The sequence below is a fragment of the Staurois parvus genome, unplaced genomic scaffold (genome assembly GCF_062004578.1).
Source record: "Staurois parvus isolate SC_StPar_1 unplaced genomic scaffold, SC_StPar_1.0 ptg000071l, whole genome shotgun sequence".
NCBI lineage: Eukaryota > Metazoa > Chordata > Amphibia > Anura > Ranidae > Staurois > Staurois parvus.
In genome coordinates, this window is record NW_028317867.1 from 3,371,687 (window position 1) to 3,383,238 (window position 11,552).

General features: G+C 41.8%; 1 protein-coding gene across 1 annotated transcript in view; it reads left to right on the forward strand.

Annotated features, from left to right (window-relative positions):
- TMEM165 (transmembrane protein 165) overlaps positions 1-10,081 on the forward strand; it is a 29,251-nt gene extending 19,170 nt beyond the window's left edge. The window contains exons 2-6 of the mRNA XM_089669266.1: positions 2,804-3,029; positions 4,309-4,484; positions 5,086-5,268; positions 5,351-5,456; positions 7,377-10,081. Coding sequence (XP_089525392.1) covers positions 2,804-3,029; positions 4,309-4,484; positions 5,086-5,268; positions 5,351-5,456; positions 7,377-7,453 — 768 coding nt within the window. The 3' untranslated portion in view covers positions 7,454-10,081. The remainder of the gene's footprint in view (positions 1-2,803; positions 3,030-4,308; positions 4,485-5,085; positions 5,269-5,350; positions 5,457-7,376) is intronic.
- The last annotated feature ends 1,471 nt before the right edge of the window (positions 10,082-11,552 follow it).

The following is an 11,552-nucleotide window of genomic DNA, read 5'->3' on the forward strand; positions in this document are numbered from 1 at the left end:
TACAAAGCAATAATGCACACATAATAATTCACCTAGATACACACAGTAGTTGCAAATGTATGCGTTGTTTTACGAACACATGAAAAAGTTGCAAAACTGCGTTTAGATGTTAAGATTTCTTTCTTCCGCAATAAGGCGTGAAACACAGCACATAGTAAAAATAAATCCCATTACAATGCAATATATTCTTGTTATGTAGCATAACTGTAGAAAAAGGTTTTAATGGTGTTCGGGTATAGGCGCTGCTTCTGTTATTTTCTTCACTTGTATAAAAGATATTTGATCATGCTTATAGTAAGAAAGGCGTGGACAAATCTTACAAAAATCTAGATGCCTGTTTTAGGACTTTAGGAGCCAGTAACATTGTAGCTTTCATTCCTACAGTCTCTGCAGGTTGGTGGGCCAGGTCAGTGCATTTTGGTTGACAGTGGCTGAGTGTAAGGCTTCATGTACATGAGCCTACCCTGACCGCTGGCCGTGGGAAAATGCAAATCGAGACAAAAACGCGTTACCGCAGTTTTCCCGCATTTTGGGTTTCCCCGTGGTCAAAATGTTCCTATCCTCTACGCGATTCTTTCGTGTTCAGGAGAGGGAGGTTTAACCACTTGCCTACAGGGCACTTATACCCCCTTCCTGCCCAGGCCAATTTCAAGTTTTCAGCGCTGTCACACTTTGAATGACAATTGCGCGGTCATGCAACACTACCCATATGAAATTTTTATCATTTGTTGAGCCAGAGCTTTATTTTTGGTGGTATTTAATCAACTGTTTTTATTTTCTTAAATAAACCAAAAACCACTGAAAATTTTGAAAAAAACAAGTTTTATTCTTTTTGTTATAAAATTTTGTAAATAAGTGATTTTTCTCCTTCACTGATGTGCACTAATGAGGCTGCACCGATAGACACTGATAGGGGGCACTGATGAGGAGGCACTGGTAGGTGGCACTGATGGGCATTGACAGGCATCACTGATGGGCACTGAAAGGCAGCACGGATATATGGCACTGATAGGTGGTACTGGCTGGCACTGACGGCTGGCACTGAAAGGCAGCTCAGATGGGCACTGATATGTGGCATTAATGTGCACTGGCATGTGCCACTGATGAGCACTGACAGCTGGCACTGAGGGACACTGACAGGTGGCACTGCTGGGGCTACACTGATCATCAGGGCACACTGATGATCAGTGCTCTGATGATCAGTGTAGATGTCCCCTCCGCGGAATGCTGATTACCGGCTCTCCTCTCCTCTCGAGCTGTCAACCACCTTCTTTTCTGGCTATGAGGGAGGGCCTTGCACTGGTACTTTCTACCTACCTTAATCAGGTCATCCTGATTACAAGGTGACCTTTTCCAGTTGCCATGATGACTGGAATTTGCCCACTCCTTTTTACAGTGTCGATGTTTGATGGCTACTTGTAATGTTAAAAAAAATAAAGGTGCCTATCCTACACAACTTCCATCTAGTTCAAGCATTTGTATTTAGACACTAGAGAGGGCACATTTCCCCAAAAGGCTATCTTGTATTGGACATTGAGCAGAAACGTCAGGAATCCCTTCCCAGGCATAATTCTTTCCAGCTCAGATAAGCCTCAGTTTTGTGCTGGAGTCTGTAGATGATGGATGTGTGTCCCTGTGTCTCTCTGAAAATCTTTTCAAGGGCTTTGTTCCCCTTGCTCCTGGCCTATTCCTCACACACCTAGTGGAGCAGAGTTGGGTCCTATGTGGATTGGTTGCTAGGGCCAGAAACCAAGAGAAACTGTACCTGGACCCTGTAAGGAGGACGGCCTGTAATGGACACAGCGGATCACCAATCCACGGAAAGAGCCGAAGACCCTTGGACACAGCGGATCACCAATCCACGGAAAGAGCCGAAGATGTCGGCTTGGTCATGTGATCAGCTGTGTCCAATCACAGCTGATTACATGTAAACAGGGAAATGCCGGTTATCGGCATTTCTCTCCCCACAAGCTGACAGCTCGGGAGGAGAGGAGAGCCGGTAATCGGCATTCCTCGGAGGGGACATGTACGCTGATCATCAGAGCACTGTGATGATCAGTGTGCCCTGATGATCTGTGTAGCCCCATCAGTGCCAGCTCTCAGTGCTCATCCATGCCACCTGCCACATATCAGTGCCTACCAGTGCACATCAAGGCAACATAGTGCCCATCTGAGCTGCCTTTCAGTGCCAGTCAGTGCCGCCCATCAGTGCTGCCTTTCAGTGCCCATCAGTGCTGCCTGTCAATGCCCATCAGTGCCACCTACCAGTGCCTCCTCATCAGTGCCACCTATCAGTGTCCATCAGGGCAGCCTATCAGTGCCCATCAGTTCAGCCTCATTAGCGCACATCAGTGAAAGAGAAAAATCACTTATTTACAAAATGTTATAACAAAAACTAAGAAACTTTTTTTTTTTTTAATTTTCAGTGGTTTTTGGTTTGTTTAAGAAAAAAATAAAAGACCCAGAGGTGATTAAATACCACCAAAATAAAGCTCTATCGGTCACAAAAAAAGATAAAAATTTCATATGGGTACAGTGTTGCATGACCGCTCAATTGTCATTCAAAGTGCAACAGCGCTGAAAGCTGGAAATTGGCCTCGGCAGGAAGGGGGTATAAGTGCCCTGTAGGCTAGTGGTTAAATAAAGAATTTATATGAAAAGTAAGAAACAGTATTAGTTTTGGGTACAGTTTTAATCAAGTGTTACATTACAGAAAGATCTATTCTTCCATTGTTTGTTTTTGTTCTGTCAGAAACAGATTCAATTCTTTTATAAATTCTGTTTTATTCTTCCTTTTTTACAGAAAATACCAAGTCTGCCTCCTGCTGTACATGATCAGAACATAGAGTTTACTTCCACTGCTAACTTGGGGTTTATCCATGCCTTTGTAGCTGCTATATCTGTGATCATTGTTTCAGAGTTGGGCGATAAGACCTTTTTTATTGCCGCCATAATGGCAATGCGTTATAATCGCCTGACTGTGCTGGCTGGAGCTATGCTCGCTTTAGGACTGATGACTTGTTTATCGGGTAAGTAGCTATCTTTTGGCTGTATTCTTCATTTCTAGAGCTTGAATATTATTTCTACCATTTTATGTATATTTAATACTTATATTATCCAAACAAAAAGGAGTTTGCATGGACTGAATCCACCTGCTCAGTAGACTGTCGTAACATTTTGAACTCCCAACAGTAGACTTAGTAACTGCAATGGATCTCTAAGCTGGATAAAATCAGCTACAGACTAGCTTGGCTGGGATTGACCTGTTACAGGATTGCTCGTCAAGAATCCCACCATCTTGTTAGGAGTTCTTCTCTTTAATCTCTGCTTTCTCCTCCATCTCTCTCTTTCTTGTAGCTAGATAGTCTTTTGGAGTGCCTGAGTTGTCTTGGGAGCTCTGTTAGGGTAACAACCTCTCCCAACCTTCTGATCCCTTTCCCTGTTCACCTCTGCATATTCCTTATGTCTTATTGAAGGAACTTACCTTAGTCCATTCGTAAGTGGTTGGTGGACCTATGCTGGGAAGCAAATTATACACAGCTAGGAATGACCTTTCTGAGACATCTTTGCTTAAATGCTTGCTATGTAGACATACTCAGGTCTTGTCTATGATTGTGTCCCTGCATATCATTTTACTGTAACATGACTGGATTTATAGCTTTCTCTTTTTGGTATGTTCATTCCTCTGATTCTTTATTCTAAAGATAAAGAATGTAAAGAAAATGTATTTTAAACATCTGGCTAGGTACACATTATAGATACATAATTCCAGACATTTTGCACGTTTTGACTAGGGATGGTGGGTGCTGTGGTCCCGTTTACTTTTTTTTGCTATGCCTGCACAAGCATTAGACAGATCCCTTGTGCCCTATAGTTAAAACAGAGCTAAACCCTCCTATCCTTTAAAGCCAAGGAAGCTGCCATCTTACTCTGTTTGACCTGCTGTTGCTATGGGGCGATACATCACGACACCAGCCATTTGATGGCTTCACGGTTTGGTTGAGAGCACAAGCAACTGTGGGTGGCTTGCCTTGGATGTAACTGTTTGGGGAAAGCGTTTAATCGGTGGGTTTAGTTCCACTTTACTAACGTTTCATTTGTTGTTTTGAAAGCCTAATATTTAAAATCGAGTATAGGATATTCATAATAATAAAGTCTTCTGTATCTGCAGTTATAACAAAGTGTGATATGGGAGTGTGCAATGTAATTATGTTGTCCTGGCTTGTCATATCCGATATGGTAGAAACGCTGATATGTACAAGTTGTTCACTCAGTCTGTCTTCATAGCGCTTCTCATGTTTCCCCCAGTTCTGTTTGGATATGCTACCACAGTCATCCCCAGGGTATATACATACTATGTGTCTACAGCACTCTTCGCAATATTTGGAATTCGAATGTTAAGGGAGGGATTAAAGATGAGTCCTGATGAAGGACAGGAGGAGCTAGAGGAAGTACAAGCAGAAATTAAAAGAAAAGATGAAGAAGTAAGTATTAACATGGATCTCATGTCTTGAATTGCACACTAATGAATTTCATCATGCATTGTTTCTTGTTGTAAGAGCAAGACATCCAAAGGGATAGAAACCTGCCATGCTCCTCCAATTGCTGGGTGGGTCATCCATGTTATATGAGTCAAACAGCTCAAAATGAACAAGCTCATTCATCAGTGACAGGAAGACTCAATGAACTAAAGAGTGCTCACCAGCACCCTGGTGGTTCACTGAGAACTGCAAGCTGTCAGCCGCAAAAGCTGTTGTAGTTCATTAATTCACTGGAGACTGTGAATGAATTATGCGGCCGTTTGAGCGGAGCCCCGCACAGCTGCATTCTTTTCAAATTGTGACAGCGGGTGCAGAGAAGAGCCATGGCACGCTTTCACAATTAGCAGGGGAACAGGTGGAAGCTGCCTAAAAATGGGTGGAACATGTAATATGTTCCTAATGGTGAACTTATCCTTGAGTTTTTCCCCTGATGAGCTCTCTGCTCAGTAAATCATTCCAGGAGGTGGGACTATTCTCGTAGCCATAGCTTTATAGCACAGTTACAAATAGCAGCTTTATTGGTTGTTGGCTTTTTCTCCATCAGCTTCAGAGATCTAAACTCCTGAACGGACCTGCAGATGTGGAAACAGGAGGGGGGCCCATTGTCCCCAAGAAGAGATGGATGCACTTCATCTCTCCAATCTTCGTCCAGGCATTTACCTTGACCTTCTTGGCAGAGTGGGGGGATCGATCACAGCTAACAACCATTGTCTTGGCAGCTAGAGAGGTGAGTGTTTGTATGGCTGCCTTAAATTAATTGTCTATTTCTATTTCTTTGGAGGAATTTTCATGGTTTTCCCTTGCTACAGGACCCTTTTGGTGTTGCTGTTGGAGGAACCATAGGTCATTGTTTATGCACTGGATTAGCGGTGATTGGAGGCAGGATGATTGCACAAAAAATTTCAGTGCGGACTGGTAAGTAATTCCAGTATCACTATTTACCACCCTGCATATTTGATCTGTGTGTAGTGTGCAAACTTTAGCTGCTTTACAGTTAATATGACAACATTATAGGCTACAGTTTATTAAATGTGTTTTGCCTGTGAAAATCTTCAGGCATACTAAAAAAGTGGTAAGCAATAGAGGTAGATTTAAAGTGGGCTGCCCTGTCAGTGTTGGGAGCCCTTCTTTAGAGTGAAGATTTTAGAAAATGGGCCAACGGACAGACGAGTTCATCAGAGTATTCCCTTTAAATTCTGCTAACCCCCTGACAGGTTCACTTTAGGTACACTGGTGACAAATCGGATCTCAAGCTTTTCCACTTATTAGGCATTATACTTCCCTTTCAAGGAAGATTGCTGGATTGTATTTGCATGTTCTTTGTGCTCATTGAATTTTCTACATATATATCCCTGTTGTTCCAATTGTGTAGGATTAAACTTTTAGTTAAAAAAAAAAAACAAAACTAATAGGAACTTTGTAGTGAGAAGAATAATGTGTCTGCTATTATTGATGTCTCTTTTTGAAGTTGCTGTTTACCTGTAGCACTACCCTCTTGAGGGCAACTGTTTCTAGATTCCTCTAGGCTTTGCACAGCCAGGCAACACACAATTTCCACAATCAATGAACAGTCCATGAGTTTGGTTTTTATTTTATTATGGGATGTAATTTAGGTAGGGTAATGGGGATTATGGGGGATGCCCAACTTGACTGAATCAATGCACAGGGACAACTTCCTATTTACAGAAACAGATCCTGGACTGTTCTTTTCGTTGAAATCGGTCATCATTACGGATCAGTAGCAAAAGCCATTTATGGGCTAGGGACTTGCAGCCCCCTGAAACTTAGCTTAGTTTGCTGTAAACTACATGCAGATTTCTCCTCTCCCCTGTAGATCTGCTCCCAGTGCCACAGCCTGCAGACACTACCAGCCCTCCTGGCTGCTCTGGAGATCTCCCAGAAAAAGGATTATGCACAACGCTCTCCTTTGAAAGCTTGCTACATGTGGCAGTCTCTCCACTTGTAGATCCTGGGTGTGCTGATGTTCTCAGTCTGTCCTCCTTGCTTCCAGGCCTTGATCCTGTTCATGCCATGATGCTAAATGGACCTTCCTGAGCCAGCCTGGAGGCCATCCCCCAAACCTAGAGGAGCCCTCCCAGGCCACTGACAATCTCCTCAGCACACCATCTTCCACCTGACTCCCGTGCCAGCCTGGCTCTCCCAGGCCCTGGTAGAGTGGTGGTCTCACCACTCTACCAGGGCCTCCAAACCTGGGATTGGTTAAAATCCCATAAACATGCAGATTAAGTCTCCACTGCTTTCACCCACTGCCTTCTTGGAGGTACCATGGTCCTCCAGAACCAGGTGGAGGCGATGGAGTCCCAACCTGTTAAGCCACTCAGACTGACCTGCAGTAACCCAACCTGATTTACAGACTCGCATAGTTACTATGAGTTGTACACAATACATTACCTACACTGCTCTAGTATCAGACTAGAGGGTACTACATACCTGGTTGAAATTGCTGATGCAATTACTTTAATACTTTGTAATGACTCAGAAGAGGTATGTAGATTAAGTATACTGACACAGAAGAAGTATGAATATTGGGAAAAAAGCAAGAGGCTGCTAGCATTTTTCAAGGTAGTTAGTAATGACCGCTTCAAGTCACACTCAGTATAGGAAAAAATACCTTTGGAAAGAAAAAGGAATATTGTCATACAGTAACATACCATCATTTCATGGGGTAGCAGAAGCAGCTGTCTTGAAAAGTAATACCTCTTGCAGCCAATAGGTAGACCAGGAGCAATTAGTGGTTTTATTCATAGCAGCCATTCCAGTGGTTGTATGTTGAGCTGAAACTTTGGATCTGACGCTGTCATTTTTATTTTACAGTGACAATCATCGGTGGAGTGGTGTTCTTGGCTTTTGCTTTCTCTGCTTTATTTATAAGTCCAGAGTCTGGTTTTTAGCTCTTTTCTCCGTTAAATATGAAATCATGGAAAAAGACTCCTTTTTGTACGGTAATGGTGTATATAATGTACAAATTGTAGCAAGAGGAGATGTCTGCTGTACAGAATTGCTCAATCCAAGTGACTATTTTTATGACCTAACTACTAAGGTGTTGACTGTATAGGGGCATTTGCTTTGTTTGATTTGTGAATTCAGTAAGATGTATGGAAAGGCTATTTCCACCTTTAATGTTTTTACAGCATTATTTGTATTTAAAAATGTATAATTCCCCTCTGTTATGGCCACTGTAACTTTAAGATTGAAGTATTCAGGAGGGGCATATGTAGTATTAGAGGGCAGCTCCACATTACTCTGTCAGTGTGGGGGAAAGTAAGAAATGCTACAAACTGGTGATTCATTGCTTGAAAGTCTTGGTCTAACCAACTTTTAGGAGCAGTCACTCTTATTTTGGAGCTACAGGGTTTAGACAAAAAAAAATGGAAACACTATATGATTTGCAGGTGTGAAAGTCACGTTTCGCATTGAAAGCGGTGATGTAACATTCTTTTGCGTCTGCTGTGTGATGAGACACCTAGCTAACAGGTGGGAAGCCTCACTTCCTCATTCACTGAATGTGCTGCTAGTAATACAGAGTCATGTCAGAGCTGACTGAGCTTCAAAGAGGGCAAATTGTTGGCACCGCTTAGCTGGTGCCTCTGTGACTGAAGTTGCTGATTTTATTTTCCGTGTCGCAAGGTACAGTATCAAAGGTGATGGCATATACAGTTTCCGGGAAAACGTCTTTTGATGAGCATAAGCGTGGTTGACATGGTTAACTGATCAAAACAGACAAAAGGACATTGTGCAGGATTGTGACCCGGAATAAGAAAACAACTGCTGTGAACGTTACTGCAGAACTCAATCTCAGTCATGTGACACACCCTGCAAATCATGTAGTGTTTTCCCTTTTTTTTTTTTTTTTTGTCTAACCCTTGTATGAAGCTAGTTCTATGACTATGCAATCTTACATATTTTTACCAGTGACATAATTTAGTAAACCACTTACCCTCTAGAGGATTTAGCCCCCTTCCTGACCAGGCCATTTTTTGCAATACGGCACTGCGTTACTTTAACAATTGCGCAGTCATGCAATGCTATACATGAAATTTATTATTTTCCCCCAGAAATATAGCTTTCTTTCGGTGGTATTTGATCACCTCTGTGGTGTTATTTTTTTGTGCTGTAAACAAAAAAACGACAATTTTTGGGGAAAAAAAAATTTTTTGACTTCATGCTATCAAATATCCAAAAGAAAAATTTAAAAAAATCAAATATCCTCATAAATTTAGGCCAGAATGTATTCCGCTTACATGTCTTTGCTAAAAAAAACACCCCAATACCTGTAAATTAATTGGTTTATGTGAAAAGGTATAGTGTTTACAAATGGCTGTATTTATACTGGAAGTTTTTTAATTTTTTTTTTCTACTAGTAATGGCGGTGATCAGCGACTTATAGCGGGACTGCGGAGGGCATTTCTGACACTGAGGGGGAACTAACTGCTACTGACATCCCCAGTGACACTAATACAGTGACCAGTGCTAATAAAAAGCATTGACACTGTACTAATGACACTGGGCAGGAAGGGGTTAACATCTGGGGCGACCAAAGGGTTAGCTGTGTGTTTTACTGTATGCTGCGTTTTACTTGGGAGACATGCTGTTTTGTATCTCTGTGCAAAGATACAAAACAGCATGTCCATGCTGACAGGAGAGAGACCTGTGTTTACACACAGGTCTTTCCCCTGTCCTCTTTCCCCAACAGTCACCGAGTGCTGGCCAGGAATCGCCGGTCGGGACCTAGAGATTGATATCTCTAGCTGCCAATAGTGGCGAGGGTAGGGCGGCGCCCCCCCTTTTCCCCACAAATGCTAATCACCTGTGTATATATACGTGATTTTGCGCAGCCCTGCTGCCCTGTGGCAGTGTTTCTGCTATGGGGTGGAGGGCAAGTGTTTAACCTAAAAACATACAGCTGCTTTCTCCTAAATTCAGAAGACTTAGGTTTGTGAAAACCAGTATTCCCATAATGCTTAGTCACGTCAGATTACAGGAATGATATAGCTCATATATTATGTAATAGATGGCATATTTACAAAGTCCTAACAGAGTAGGGGCTGCATCTCCCGCCTTGTTGTTGGATGCCAGTATTGATGATGTGTGAAGACCACTTTATCATATTATGTTTGGTTCTCTGGTGACATTAGAAAAGCACCCTGTCTTAAAAATCTAAGGAGATTGAGATATTTTGGTTCCCCTGGATTTCCTAGAGCTTTCTATAGAATCAATACTTCACAAAGTCAGTACTGCTGGGATTTTCAAGCTATGAATCTTTGACAGTAAGTTGGATGTTGTTTACTTTCCCCAACTGCCTGAAGTTGCGTTTTTAAAGATGGAGGTAGCCTTTGAAGCTTTAGTTCTCCACAACCCCCAGTGACTCGTCTTTTACTATTGTGCCTTTAATGTGCACAGTATTCAACAAATATGTTGTCAATATTTGACATGTTTGCTCAGACTTGGTGATCCTGGGAAAGCTCCTGAATGGAAGACCTTTTTATTTCACTCTAGGAAATAAACATATTTAAAAATTGTATTTGGCTGTTTATTTGAAGAATAATCATATCACCAAAGGTGCCCAGTGTGACAAAGCTTAAAAGCGCAGGTATGGCTAAAATTGGTTCTGGTTGGATGCCAGTTGTTTCATTCATTTCATTACCTTCCAGGGGAACTGGTTCATTGGCCATATTTAAATTATTGTGAGATTTTCTCTTTCCTATAGAGAATTTGTCTTGACCTTGCGATACACATGGGGATATGTTAATAAACCTACCCTCTTTTAAAGCCAGCAGCCAACACTTTGCACAAGTCTTGGTTGTCAGTGACAGCTGTGTCCCCACAAGTGATCACATATAGGCTGGAGGCTTCACTGACAAAAGACATCTTCAGGCTGCAGTGCCATCCATTTAACAGTGTATTTGTCAGGTACAGTTGCATTTATAAAAATATTTAATAAAAAAAAAAATAGAAATTGATCTTGCTTACATTTTTGTACATTTATCAGTCTAAATAAAAAGCAGGGTTTTTTCACTATTATATCAGTGTATCACAAAAAATCCTTGGTGGCTCTTAAAAATATAAATATAATAAAAATGTAGGTCTGCAAATTACAGTATCTTGTACAGTACAAGACAACATATTCATACACCATGGTCTATAGGTATATACCTTCAGGTGATTGGACACTGGCAAAGCTTTACAGAACGTGCCTACCCCACTACAGTGTGTGAAGGTGATGGATCTCTTCTCTGCATAGAAATCAGCTTTACTGGTATTTTTATTATTTTTGTTAGTACTCCTCAATCACCTCAGCATGTGGATTCACAAGAACATATCATTAAGACGAATGTCCAGAATGGCTGTTATCTTCATTCACTTCAATAGATTCTTATGACTAAAAAGCTTCGACAGCTGAAGCTGCCGGCAAAAGGCACCTCACACATAATGTATGACACTCCAAAGAAGACATCTGTTTGGTGAGGCACCAAAAAGGTCACAGGTGGGAAGGTTTTTCTTCCATAGAGGAAGGTCCCAAACCCAACCTCCCCAGGCACTGTTAGCTTGTATAAATGCAGAGCACAGGTGTGCTTTAATCAGACTTTATAACCGAAGTTCAGCCTTTTGGCACAATGCTTGGCCCACAAAAGTCACCAAGCCTTCCCGAAAGCCTGCTTTACAAAGAAACTCTCACTTCTAGGAGTAGGAAAATGTTTGCCTCTCTCTGGGTCACAGATGTCCACCTTTTGGTTCAATTGATAGTTTCCTTGGGGAACAAAATTGTACCACGGCAACATTTTTCCTCTTTTCAAATCAACCAAAAATTACCCAAGGGCAGTTAGGTTTGCAGAATGCTCTGAACCACCTCTTGTCCCAGGTAGGTGTTGCCAGTACCATCACAAGACCAGTTCAAAGAATTCTATTCAAACCCGTTCATGGTATTAAAGCCTAGCAGGGGTATTTGTCCTAATCTAGACCTAAAAATACCTCAACAAATTCTTTCAGGTT